General features: G+C 39.6%; 1 protein-coding gene across 4 annotated transcripts in view; it reads left to right on the plus strand.

Annotated features, from left to right (window-relative positions):
- ADAMTS20 (ADAM metallopeptidase with thrombospondin type 1 motif 20) overlaps positions 1–14,814 on the plus strand; it is an 83,321-nt gene that overhangs the window by 49,394 nt on the left and 19,113 nt on the right. For all 4 annotated transcript variants that reach the window (XM_079994020.1, XM_079994019.1, XM_079994021.1 and 1 more), the window contains one exon: positions 747–923. In XM_079994020.1, the coding sequence (XP_079850146.1) occupies positions 747–923 (177 nt within the window). The remainder of the gene's footprint in view (positions 1–746; positions 924–14,814) is intronic.

The raw sequence follows: 14,814 nt of genomic DNA on the forward strand, positions 1-14,814 counted from the left end.
TAGTCCATTTTCTAGACAAACCCAGCCCTGGTTCACAAGTAGGGAATGAGAATGAGGCTGACTTGCAGATGTTTTAGCATAGTAAAGAAACGTTAATTTCACTGCTGTCTGTTGTATTTTTAACAGTGGATATTCCATCTCATTTCCAATAATCCACCCCCCTTATCTTCTTCTGTTTTCACCTGTCATTTTGTGTCATGCTTCTCAAATATCTATGTCTTCTTTATTGTACGCCTTTTCTACAGATATATAAAACAGGCTGCAACTCACTACACTTGCTGGGAGTAAACCCATTAGACCCATATAGGCTTCCTCTTTTAGCTAGTTCTTTTTTGAAAAAGCATTCTATGGTAATACTCATAGTAGTTGTTCTTAGACTGTTGGGCTAGGACCTGGGGAACCAGGGTTTACATTTCCACTCACCCATGAAGTGACCTTGGATCAATCACCTTGTATCAGCCTAACCAACGTAAACATGTAAGGACAACGCTAATATAGCTATTTTCCTTACAAAAAAAACACCAGTTCTAGTTAACCAGGCAGTATACACATTTATGTAAAAGAAATGGCTACACCAGTTTTGTTTTCCTCATATGGAAAGGATAAGCCCAATGAATGCCACACACAGCTGATTGGAATAAGGAATACCAGATGTCTTTGATAATTAAAATTATGAGCAATAAACTACAGGCTCTTCTTGATAACAGTGCCATTCATGAAAATGCTGATCTGTATTTAACTTCCAGTGTACTCAGACATGTGGCGATGGAATAAAGACACGGCTGGTGATCTGTCAGCTTGCAAATGGGCAAGTGCTGAATGATCAAAACTGTGAACTGTTAGAGAAACCACCTGAAAGAGCACAGTGCGACATACATGCGTGTCCTGTTGAAGTTTCATGGCATCGTGGACCGTGGAAATTGGTACGGTAGTATTCACTATCATATTTATTTTACTTTCTTCCTTTCCCCTTTGCCTTTTTGTTTATTAAGTAGAAGTTTTGTTTAAATACAAGAAGAACAGTGCATTCAGTATGCATTTTGTATATGTAGTTTGCTACTTGGTGTAAACCCCTGTAACTGCTGCATTGCTACAAGCCTTGGAAGTGGCTAGTCAATGGTGGCAATTTCAGTGACTCTAATAGAAGTCAAGTTGATGCTTTGTACACTCTAGGGTGTGGGAACAAACATGTAGGTTTCTGATCATCAAGAGTGACTAAGCTTTTTGTTACTAACTGGTTTTGAAGACAACGAAAAGGGGGACTTGTTTAAAAGTCAGCGTAAAAGTCTATAATGTTTTCTACATATTTATTTTTGTACATAGAAAATAATGAACACTCTTTGTTGTGTATATAGCTGGCTTGCCTTATATTCAGTAATGTATACCATGCCATCCATACAGTGTGTGATAAAGACTCATATTTGCTGGCTACAGAAATATGTATGATACTGCATTGTGTATAAAATACAACAGCTTTCATTTTATGGTTCAGATAGATTTTGATTTGAAGTTATAAGCAGTAGTCTGCACATGTCTAGGGATTGTGTCCCCGCCTCCCCCCTCCCCCGTCTCATTTGTGTGTGAGTAAGGATATTTAAAGTATCTATTCCTGGTTTGTACAGACTGCAGTTGCCTGAGTTCAGATGAAATGGGGGGGGAAATGGTTTAGAACAAACCAATGAGATTTAAGTCTCCTCCCTTCACACACAAAGGGGACAGCAACAAGGCATGTTTTATTGTTGTGTTTGAACAAGATCACACCTTGGTTATACCAAAAACATACATAGCTATTGCCATTGATGCTTTCACAAGTGCCATTTCCCCCCCAAAAATGTGAATTATCCAGCCAAAGTTAAGCAGTTTATGGGCTTATCCATGCTTCCCACACAGGTTTGCACTTTCCCAGTCTGTGCTAAAGTGCTATTTTCCCCTCAGGAAAACCCAATCTTTACCACTGAATTGGAACAAACAGCACTTCAGGTTTTCTGCAGATTGCCATTTGCTCCGATTCAATGGTAAAGAGCAGGTTTTCATGGAGAAAGTGCTGGGGCAAGAAACAAAAGCGCTCAGACACAGACTTGGAAAGTTCAGACCTGTGCGGAGCTAAGGTAAGCATGGATCAGCCCTAAGTAGGTTGTAGTTAAAGATGCTTGAGTCATGTTCTTAGTATAATCACAATACTATTATTTTGGGAGTAGAATTGGATAGTGGGAGTTACTGGATAACAGAATAACACTGATTAGTCTAGCTAAGCAGATCATGCTGGAAAACTCACTGCATTTATTAGAAGCCTCTGGTTTTATTCAGCATTCTCTTTAACTATGTCAGTATCTATCACGTTAATACTATAATATCCATTTGCAGTGATTTTTCTTCCGCTGTTTCGAAGTCAATTTTATAAACAAACATTTTATATGCCGAAAAATATTTAAGTAATTCTTAAAACCTTTTCATGCTGCAAATAGAACTTTCAATCTAGAGCATACTGAACATTCAGCACCAGAATATTTTGCGAAGCATTTCCATGCTTAAATTGCACTTATTACAATTGTAAAATTGTAAAATTAAACTCTGGCTGAATTCTCTCCATTTGAATTCAGTGGTGCTAAAGATGTGTCTGGATCATACCTCGTAATATTTATTTTCCTTAATGACTCTCTGAAATGGTAAAAACTAATGATGTTGGAACTAATGCATGAATATGCCAGTAACCCAATTAGTGAGGCATGGATTCTAGAACATAAATGAAAATAAGATCAAGACATGGCAAAGCCGCCAGTACTGGAAAGAATAATAGTTTTACTCAGTTAAACGTAAATGCAATAGAAAATTATTTAGGCTCTAAGTTTATTAGAATATGTGAAGCTACTTTTGTCTTCATTTGTAGCTCCAATACCCTCTCATGTGAATGGAAGTAACCAACCAACTTGGTGAAGCTGTGAACTTCTGTATTTACTCCTAGATGGGTTTCTGTTCTCTCTCATAAAGCTTTATAAGTGAACTGACATTTTTATCCTAAATGCATTAATTCAGCAGTACATTGGGCTGGATCCAGAGCAAGTTCATTGCATTTGGGCTCCATTGAAATCAGTGGGAAGTTAGTCATGATTGCTGAGAGTTAGTGTGGTGTAGTGGTTAAGGGCAAAAGACTCGTAATCTGCTGAACTGGGTTCGATTCCCCGCTCCTCCACATGCAGCTGCTGGGTGACCGTGGGCCAGTCACACTTCTCTGAAGTCTCTCAGCCCCACTGTTTGTTGTGGGGGAGGAAGGGAAAGGATAATGTTAGCCGCTCTGAGACTCCTTCGGGTAGTGATAAAGCGGGATATCAAATCCAAACTCCTCCTCCTGATATTTCTCATTGTTGTCAGTGGGGTCCAAGTGCAACTAACTTGCTCAGGATGCAACTAATTCTGTTTATTGAAATTATGTACAAATAAGATTTATTGTGCAGTTTTTAGCTTCCTTTTATTTTGTAGATCAAGAGGCAGTAGATATTATCAATCCTCTTCTGTGTTTATATATTTCAACCCCTTTCACCATTAAGTCAGGGGCCACCATCTGTTCTTGGCTTCAGTAGTCCTTGGAGTCAGATGAAGTATATATAAGTAAAAGAATATTTATTTGACCCGTGTTAATGTAAAGATGGAATTTTCTGTCATAAAAGTGCCTCCACTCACTTATTATAGTGCCTGAAAGTATTTATATTTTTAATAGTCTTTTATATTAAAAGGGAAGTCAGGATCTTGCTTTCAAAACCAACTACATACTTCTTCCTCTGCTGCTGAATATTGTCAAGTGTCAGAATACCTCATTGCTGATATTTGTCCAATGGTTTGTTTACTAACTTGAGTCTTACTATATGCTGATTGCTGTTTTTTTTTAATGCTTTGGGAGAAAAGAATGATCTGCCAATGTCTGACATAATTCATACAATGAAATCAAAAGACTCTAAACACTTGACACTCCATCCAGCGCATAATTGTGTTGAAAAAGGAGAACAAAATAGACATTTCTAAAATTCTCAAACAAGTTTAATGTGTTGATTGTATTGTTGTTGTTGTTATTGTTTAAAAATGTCCATGTTAATGTTCTATTACCTTGTAGTTAACAGAATAAAATAATAAATAATAATTTATGTCTGATAATTTAATTTAATTATATGGATACTACTTGGTGTCTATGCAAAATAATTGCTTTTTGATTTAATTGTTGTGTCTTTTGTCTTTCGTGGCTTCATAATTGTTAATAATTAAATGTGCTTTTATTAATTCATCCTTTGTTTTTGGATTGCTGTTTGGAATTAACCATTGATGTGGAAGTGTTTTATATGACAATAAATGTGCTATTCTTCAGTGCCAATGCTTTCATAGGGGAATAATTGTTACAACACCCTTAAATAATTAAAGATTGAAATATTGTAGAGTTTGTCATGGCCTTTATGTGTGGACTTATATTATCTATTATCAAAAATATATTCTGAACCAGAAAGACACTTAGTGCTTGGTGGAATCTAGGTACATTCCTTTCCATGTCAGAAAGAAAAATACCTCAGGTAGGAGGAAATCATTCCATAACTACTAAAGTTTCATGGCAGTTTGAATCCTTTAACCAATGTGATCTAGAACAAATACTATTTCAATATGACTGTGTCATTTCAATCAGGGCTGGTTCTACCATTAGGTGGAGTACAGTAGATGCAGGTGGCACTGTGGTCTAAACCACTGAGCCTCTTGGGCTTGCTGATCAGAAGGTTGGCGGTGCGAATCCTCGCAATGGAGTGAGCTCCCGTTGCTCTGTCCCAGCTCCTGCCAACCTAGTAGTTTGAAAGTACATCAGCGCAAGTAGATAAACAGGTACCACTGTGGTGGGAAGGTAAATGGCGTTTCTGTGCGCTCTGGTATCCATCACGGTGTTCCGTTGTGCCAGAAGCAGTTAAGTCATGCTGGCCACATGACCCAGAAAGCTGTCTGTGGACAAACGCCAGCTCCCTTGGCCTGAAGCAAGATGAGCGTCGCACCCTATAGTCACCTTTGACTGGACTTAAATGTCCAGGGGTCCTTTACCATTTAGACATCTCAAGTAGTAGGTTTTGGGTGTTATGAAAGAGAAAAAATACAAATTGTTATCAATTTAATATGCAATTGTCATTGACCACAAGGGAAGGGGAAAGGTGGTATTTTTCTGCCTTTGGCACTGAAGTAACTATATTAACAGCTAATACGGATTAAATATGCACAATAATTGTGGTGTACTTTGGCCACATTCTTATGTCACAAGTAACTAGGGTTGCTGGTGTACCATGGTTTATTGTGTGCAGACACACTATTTGCTTACTCCAGCTTCGTTCCTCCTCTGACACGATTGGGAGAACCAAACTAGGAAGCCACAATCAAGCTTGGCTTCTTGTTATAACCAAACCCAGGGTTGTGCAAGCCATGATTGCTAGCCAGCCTTAAACCGTGGTTTGTTCCTGGCTTCCAAACCTGGCTTGTTAGAGTGCAACATGCTTTGATCTTAGGTTTGGATGTAATGGGAGGTTGAGCACAATCATGTCTTACTTTGTTTCTCTACTCATTCCTGGGAAGGAATGAAGCAGGAGTGATAAACTAGGAAGTTTCTTATGCACAACAATCCACCATAAGCCAGCAGTCCTGGCTGCTTATTGTTACACGTGAACTCTGTTTTGTAGAGATGGGTGTGTGTGTACATCTATTTATTTATTTAGAGCACATTTATTTATTTAGAGCAGCCAGAAAAGGCTTCCAGAGCAGGTTACATGAAATCAAAGTAAGACACTCCCTACCTGCAGGCTTACATTCAAATAAATAATTTAAAATACAACACACAAAGGAAAAGGAACAAGGAGGATAGAGGAAAATGAAACTCGAAACTCAGGCACGAGTTTGTAGACAATTGTTCAAGCAGGCACAGTTGAGAGGCAGGAGGTCCCTGGTGGAGCTGGGGCTCCAGAAAAGTGGATGCAATGAACCCTGCTTCCTATCTTTCCCACTGAGGCAGCCTGATGAAATGGCTTCGCCCAGATGACAGCTGAAGGGAGAGGAGGCCTGATGGAGCTGGCCTGTCGCAGCAGAGCTGATGGAGTGAGCTCTGCTTCTTCAGTTTTGTTTGGTGCCTGCAGATCTTCCTGGATCCTGAGGTTGTTTCCACCAAGTTCATAATACAGGCATTGGGGGATCTGTGAAATGACATGGTTTGAGTTGTAGCTCATTCTTTTGCAGCATCCCAAACCATATTTTACCCCGTTTGGGGAAGAACGAAGAGCTAACCTGAAGAGGTATGTACAAAATGAATTGCTTAGCTATATTAAGTTGTTAAGCTGTTTTCCCTACAACAATTTTAAAAATACATTTTGCTAGATCATTCAATGGCTGCAAATACGAGCTGCCTTAGTTTGGAAAGTACTTCTGTTCATGCAGAACAATCACTATACTTCCCACAGTAGGCATTTGTGACCCCCAAACTCTGTGTATGGTACTCTTATGTACATAAATGACATGAAACCAAAGGAGTTGAACAGATTCATGGGGAATATGTCTATCAGTGGCTACCTGCATGTTCAGAGGAAGAATGCTTTTGAATACCAATTTCTGGGAGGAAGCAGCAGGGGTAGGCTTTCCCCCTCCTGTCTCGCTTGTGGTTTTGCAAAAATGTGCCTTTCCTGAGATCAGGCAGGGCTATTTTTATGTTCTTAAATCCTAAATTTCATCTACCTTAATTGGGTATTCCTCAGTGAAAACAGAATGTCTCAATCTATTTTGTTTTTGTTGTTCCTGAAACACATGAATCAGTCAATCAAACTGTACTTGTTCCAATCTGCTCCTGTAAAAGTTGCATCAGTTCCGCATGGAAATTCAATGAAACCCACTTTTTCTGCCACACACAGCTATTTGTTCTCTAGCAGGACTCTTGTCAAGCAAGAGGTGATTCAAACGTATCCTCTTCAACCATTTTATTGATATTTTTTGCTTCAATATTAACATTTCATTGTTATCATCAAATATATGTAATTACATTAAGTAATATGATGTGGTTAGAGAATATCATTAATTCTCTTAATAAGCTCCTAAAGATATATTAAATAATATGATGTAATTTACTAATGTCATCAGTCCTGTCCCTGCTGAAATGTTCTTTTTTAAAAAAAAAAAATTTAATCGTTTTTTCAATACCACAATAACACTAATAATACAATTTAACAATTCAGATTTGAGTACTGATATACCTATAACTACACCCTTTTAACAATTTCCCCACCTCTCCCCCCTACTTCCCACCACTTCCCGCCTTATTGCTTAAGTATTCCTTCCAGATTTCTTCATATTTATCCATTCTTAATTTGCGTCGATATGCAATTTGTTCGTATGTAACTAGTCTGTCCATATTGTCAATCCATGCTGAAATGTTCTTGATTTACACAGCAGATCCCTCTGCCATTCACCACGCTTAACCTAGACCCAACACACAGCAAATGGGTCCCTGCGTTCGCTCCTGTGCATGCCCAACAGTTGCAGGTACATTGTAAAAGTACATCTGTCTCAATATTGTAGGCGTAATAGTTTTCTTACATTTGAAGAGGAACATGCTGAAATATTCTTTGGTTCTTCTGTGATCTTTTAGCAAATTATTCATACTTTCATCTTTGTGTGTGAATTCTTTTGTTGCTGTTGACAGAATCATTCCAGCCATCATCTTTGTCAGTGTTCTTTCCCTAATGTGACTTTCATCTTGTGATAAATGCATGCATTCCTCATTTCTGAAGCAAGTGGGTGGAGGGATTGATAGTTACAGCTAAACATTTTGGATGGTGTTTTAGGGTGGTTCAAGATGTTCCCTGAAAATCTCATTCTCTCATGCTAGTTTAGTGTGCCTACATAGCCTCATCAGCTGTTGAACTTTTTTCTTTCTAAAAGAGAAGTAGCTTAGGTATCTTGTTAGTAATAATGGCATCATCACATGTCAGTCAGGTGTTGCTACATAGGAACATCACTGAAACCAAATGAAATCAGTTCAGAGTGAAGGCAATGCTTCCTGAACATTACTCCGAATTAGCTTGTTGGTTCTCAGTGATAATCTCATGTGACCAAATCTGGTTATGCAGGAACTCACTTGCTTCTATGGGAAAATAACTAGTTTAAAGAGAAATAGCGCTGCAGAAATAGATGAACACCAGACCATCCAACTCTACACCATCCAACTGACAGGTAATGCAGAATGAAACCTAAAGGGAAATAGGAGTACAGCTATGCAGCCATGCTAAAAACACTTTGCCCCTTTTTGAGCCTTCCAGAAGGATGTTGGAAAGGGATCCTCGTTTTTGCAGGGCTGCAAAGTCATTGTTTTGGTTTAGCCTCAATAGATACCCAATTATTATAATCGTTACTTCATAAGGTGCACTTCCGTATACTGGCAAAGGGTATATCCAGTAAAGGATTATATCTGAACAGCAATATAATGCATAGATAGGATGCGGGTGGCACTGTGGTCTAAACCACTGAGCCTCTTGGGCTTGCTGATCAGAAGGTTGGCGGCTCAAATCCCTGTGACGGGGTGAGCGCCCATTGCTCTTTCCCAGCTCCTGCCAACCTAGCAGTTCGAAAGCAGGTCAGTGCAAGTAGATAAATAGGTACCAGAGCACATAGGTAACCATGTGCTCTGGTTTCCATCACGGTATTCCGTTGCACCAGAAGCGGTTCAGTCATGCTAGCCACATGACCCGGAAAGCTGTCTGTGGACAAACGCTGGCTCCTTCGGCCTGAAAGCGAGATGAGCGCCACAACCCCATAGTCGCCTTTGACTGGACTTAACTGTCCAGGACTCCTTTACCTTTTTACGTTTCTTATAATGCACACTTGTGTATAGTGTATATGGGAAGACATTTGTGATTATGCATACAGTAACCATATGATTGATATATCAAGCGGTTTTAAAACTTTGCCATTTTACCAGCTGGTGATAACATTGTAATGGCATCTGTACTTGAAATAATGACTGGCCTTCAAATTGTGAAGTAGGGAGGAAATTTATTGACAGCTGATCCCACCACATGAGTAAATGAAAAATTAAGTGTGTGTGTGTGTGTGTGTGTGTGTGTGTGAGAGAGAGAGAGAGAGAGAGAGAGATTTTTTCTGATTCTTGGATGGTAATCAGATGCCACAGCAAAGACCCCTGTTGTAACGAGTTTGTGTGTAAGATCCTTCTGTTGTAACGAGTTTGTGTGTATGTCTTTTTATTATTTTAAAAAAGCATATTATACTGCATGAAATGATGATATATCTGTGCAGTTGGGGGAAAGCATGTATTGATAGTAAGTACTGAATAAGTAATTTTAAACTTTTATGCAGTGTGAAAATCAGTTTATATAGTGACACGCTTACATATTGTTCAATAATAATTGAATCTTAGAAGCATTATAATTTTTCCAATATGTAGTTTAATCCTGGGGAGAGGGGGACATAGCTGAGAAGAGTGGACCAACATGATTTTATTATAGAGATTTCAGTTGCAATAGAGATGTCAAACATAATGGCCTAGTGACCTCCTGAAATGCTCCTGCACAATATACTACTGAATTATCTTTATAGTTTGAAATCTGATGTTCATTTTAAAATCAGTGTATTTATTTATAAGCATCCTATACATACAAAAATATCTATATAAACAATCAGGCAATTTAAGAGCTGAAGACAGTCTATACTAAAGTCATTGTTATTCCTGGTATAAACAATTAGCAATACAATAAAGATTTTCTCTTAATATCCCACAATAATCAAATTGTTATAATATTCAGCAATTACCAAAAAACCTATACTTCATAAATAGTTGAGAACACATTCTACTGAATTGAATTGAATTCACATTCAACTCTATTCTTTACAAAGCTAATTTTTTAAGCACAAAGGTGCAAATCTATCAATGATCGCTGCATCATGATCAGTGATGCAGACAGATGAGTTATTTTCAGGTTTAAAATATGGGTGTGTTCCTTGCTTGGTGGCAAATTATTGGTCCTGCAGTCCATTTGAATTTAGCACACCTAGTCAGAATCATGATTCTGAAATTGTTGCTGCTGCTGCTGCTATATTTTACCCCAGGGTAGGTTGCAACAATTTCAAATACAACATTAAAAACAGTTTTTTTAAAAAAGTTACAATCTCAAAATAAGGTCTTAAAAATATGTATCTCAGGTATCAAAGGTCACGGTAAAGAGCTGAGACTTTAGCGTTTGCTGAAAGCCATTAAGTGACATTTTCAGATGTGTCTCTGCTTTGAAACAGAGATCTAAATGCAACCTCTTATCTGGCCACAGCACTTTTGAGCAGTTGACATTTCTGAGTCATCTTCAAAGCCAGTTGCATGTAGAGTGCATTGCAGTAGTCCAATCTGGTGGTGTCCAGAGCATGGAGTACAGTGTCCAAGTCATTTCTGTCCAAAAGGGGCCAGAGCTTGGCAAACCAGTGAGACTGGGGGGAAAGCACTCCTAGCCACTGAGGCCACCTGAGCCTCTGGTGACAGTGCTGAATTCAGGATTCACCCCTGGACCTGAGCCTTGCAAGGGAGTGCAACCCCATCCAGAATGAGCTGTCTCCCCACTTCCCAGGCATGAGAACTTGCGGCACACAACATCTTTGTCTTTTCAAAGATTCAGCTTTGAGGTATTGACTCCCCTCCACCTAATATGCCAATAACTGTCCTGATAATTAGATGGAAGTGCTTCGTTGTGCCTGAAGATGATTGATGGATTGATATAATATTTAAGCACTTCTTTGTGGAGGGTTGCAAGAGGGTGGTGTTTCGAGGAGAGAGGGTTAAATTGGGATGTGGAAAATATGAAAACAACAAGAAGAGGCAGGACTGAGATTTGGAGATATGCTTCAGAGGTCCAGACTATGGAGAGCCCCGAAAAATCAATAATTACAATTTGGATTATAATTTGGTCTTTTTTTGTTTTTGTTTTTTGTTTGATTGGATTATGATTGGATATGTTGATTGGATGTTTTTTATTGGAAAATCAATAAAAATATTTTTTTTAAAAAAAGAGGAGAGAGGGAATGTGCTGTTGTTGCCAGAGAAACTGGGCTGATACTTCTCATCTTGATCCAATCCGACACAGTTGCAGCCGAAGGAGGCTGAAGATGTGACTTTGGATGCACAGCCAAAAGCTGATGTCACTAATTCACAACACGTTGCTTTTTTTCCCATCCAAATATTTAACTTCATCCACATTCCACCACACTTAGCCACACACGGCAATGTGCCACTAGAGTTGGACTGGGGACAAAGCCTGGTTGTGCAGGGCTAAATAGGCAATGTAACCTCCTGCAGAGCACAGCAAGGTGAGAATATTAGAAGCGCATCTCCACTGTTCGAAGGGGTGGTTTCACTATCCGTTAGTGATGTAGCCTAATCTCATTGGCTGTGTCGGACTGCAGTCATGGAATCATAGAACTGTTGAGTTGGAAGGGACCCTAAGAGGTTCTCTGTGTAATCCCTAACTGGTTGGGATCATTTAGTGATGAAGAATCACTGAAGATGGATCTGAAGCAACAATATTATTTGGGCTAGGAAAACCTGAAAGGCTACTGTGATGGGTGTGGGGTTTTTTTCTCTTGCCTCTTGAAAGCTCAAGCTTGAGTGTAAAAATTCCTCGCTAAGGCAAAGGAAGGAGGAGAGAAAGATGGTGCAAAAATGAAGAAGAGGAACTATAGCTGGGGAAGGAGGGTAGGGAGAGAAATGGTGAATGGCTTCATGAAATTTCACAGGCCTTGTCACCTCAATCTCTTCCAGTACAGTTTATTGCAGAACATCCCAACTATTCAGGATTCTGCAATCAACTGTGTCTTGAAGTGTCTGAATGTGAATATTACACCTGTATCATATGAATTCATTTGTATTCCAGCGGCTGCATTTGATTGATCTCCCTTGAATGTTATTATTTAAAGGAAAAGGGGATTTAGCAGACAAAGCCCAGTTACCAGAGAAGCATACAGACTTTGAACAATACTAATCAAATCCAGCTTTTGCCCTTTGATGTGTTAATATTTTTAAAAGAATCTGCCATACAACAGATGTTAGTTTAGTCCAGTTGAGATAAGTAATAGAATCTTAGCATAAATAAGAGATCATTCAGCTTCAATTTAGTCAGTATATTTGATTCTTCAAATTATGGCGAATGGTTTCTGCATGCTGCGTCCAATGCAAGTATTTTGTATAAACCATCAAATGAATAAGATTTAAGACTGAAATCTTGTACACCCTTACCTGGCAGTAAGTCCCATTGACAATGATAAGACTTATGTTGGAGAGGTGATGTAGAGATGGTTGTGATGATTGTGCTGCATATCTTCTAACAGTATAATTGCAAAAATGTTCAAAGAGAAATAAAATGGTTAGAAAAAACAGAGCGGTGGGGGGGGGCACTTTTGTAGAAAGTGTGTGCATCTGCCCATAAGGGACTATACTATTTTTCTGAGCTTTAGCTAGGCTTATCCTTTTTAGAGTAAACCCACTGGAATCAATGGAATTTTAGTTAGCCCCATTGGTTTCAATGGGCCTTTCCTTAAGGCTGGAGCCAATTATTTCTTTTGTCTGTGTGAGATGCAGCAAGCAACTGATTACTTTGCCAAAAACTACTTATGCAATAAAGTGCCAGTGGGTGTGATAGGATGTCAGGCTTCAGGGAACTGGCTTCCTTCCTCCCCCTTTGGCAGTAGATAAGCAGAACAAAGATAAAAGAGTCTCTTACCAGTTAGAAACTTTAATGATCACAGCGAGAGAGCAAAGAATCCATTCCTAGGAATGAAGGTGCTCCCAATTAAGGGTTCCACCCACTTCCTCCCTAGTCACCCCATCACTACCGCATCTTGTAACCTGATCTTGCAACCACTGTGCTTTGTCTGCTGCCACCTTATCTGCTCTTCTTTACCTTGGACTGAGCAGATGAACACTTTCAAGTGACAGTGAGTCTGTTAACTCTCTCCCGGTTCTTCTCCTCCTAGCTGTTCCCCATCTAGTACTTCCCAGCTTCTGCCTTCTGAACTATCCCCCTCTGCAAACCACTGTTCCAAATCTATACTGTCCTGGGAAGATTCAGGATTCTGATCAGGAGCAGGGGGAGGGGGAGGCTCCCTCCATTCCTCCTCAGTGCAGCCCTCCTCAGCACGGTCCCTGACATACGATCATTTTTTAAAGGAGTCAGACAGCAGGTACCTTCCCTGGAAAAGGCGCTGAACTAGCACAAAACGAAACTTGTTAAATCCTCCAAGTGTCAGCAGTAATAACTCTATTGTGTTTCAGTTACAGATAGGTAGCCGTGTTGGTCTGCCATAGTCAAAACAAACAAAAAAAAAATTCCTTCCAGTAGCACCTTAAAGACCAATTAAGTTAGTTCTTGGTATGAGCTTTCGTGTGCATGCACACTTCTTCAGATACACTGAAACAGAAGTTTCCAGACCCTTCTATATAGTGAGAAGGTGGGGAGGGGTATTACTCAGAAGGGTGGTGGGAATGGGTGATTGGCAGATAGCTGTGATGAGCCTGTTGACGACTCTTAACGACTGCAATAGGTCTTACAGGAAAAAGCAAGGGGTGAGAAGGTGAAAAATGGCTTTGTCATGTATAATGTCATGTATACTGGCCCCAACAACATCACACATACCATCTCGGGACTATTTAATTGCTCATCGTCTAACATTGTGTATGCAATCAAATGCCAACAGTGTCCTTCAGCTCTCTATATTGGACAAACAGGCCAGACCTTACGCCAAAGAATAAACGGACATAAATCAGACATCAGGAATCACAAGACAGAGAAACCAGTAGGAGAACACTTCAATCTCCCAGGACATTCTATACAAGATCTCAAAGTAGCTGTTTTACTACAAAGGAATTTCAGAAATAGACTGGAAAGAGAAGCTGCTGAATTGCAACTTATCACCAAACTTAAAACCATGGAGAGTCCTGGTCTGAACAAAGACCTTGGATTCTTATCTCATTATACATGACAAAGCCATTTTTCACCTTCTCACCCCTTGCTTTTTCCTGTAAGACCTATTGCAGTCGTTAAGAGTCGTCAACAGGCTCATCACAGCTATCTGCCAATCACCCATTCCCACCACCCTTCTGAGTAATACCCCTCCCCACCTTCTCACTATATAGAAGGGTCTGGAAACTTCTGTTTCAGTGTATCTGAAGAAGTGTGCATGCACACAAAAGCTCATACCAAGAACTAACTTAGTTGGTCTTTAAGGTGCTACTGGAAGGAATTTTTTTTTTGTTTGTTTGTTTTGTCTATTGTGTTTATTAAGTTGGAAGGACAGAGTTCTACTCCATTGACACTAACTGGCAGCTATATAATTGCTCGCTAAATACCCATCATTTTGATGGACAGTTTGCTTGTGGAGAAAGAGTTCGTATATTGCAAGAACTCCTGAGGGAAGGGGAAACAAGTATGAAGTGACTTTTGGCATAGCCTATGCGATCCCATTATTACAGAGAAAGGTCGGTTTTGCCCTAAATTGTCCCCAAACTGCATCACTCTCCTTCCACCCACCACCCCTTGGCAACCAATAACTTAGGGAAAAGCAGAGAGGTGAAAAACCCTAAAGCCATGGTTAACCAGGCCTGTCTGCACAACCCACCCATTTGGATAACCTAGGCCTGTGATCTTAGACACAATCCAATGGATTGGAACCTGCAGAATTGACTTGGTGTATCTCCATGTTTCTACACATATGATATTATGCACTCTATATACTGTTTCTAGAGAGATGTGGCCAGCTGTTTCTTGGGCACTG

Source organism: Podarcis cretensis (genome assembly GCF_951804945.1).
Source record: "Podarcis cretensis genome assembly, chromosome: 10".
Classification (NCBI taxonomy): Eukaryota; Metazoa; Chordata; class Lepidosauria; order Squamata; family Lacertidae; genus Podarcis; species Podarcis cretensis.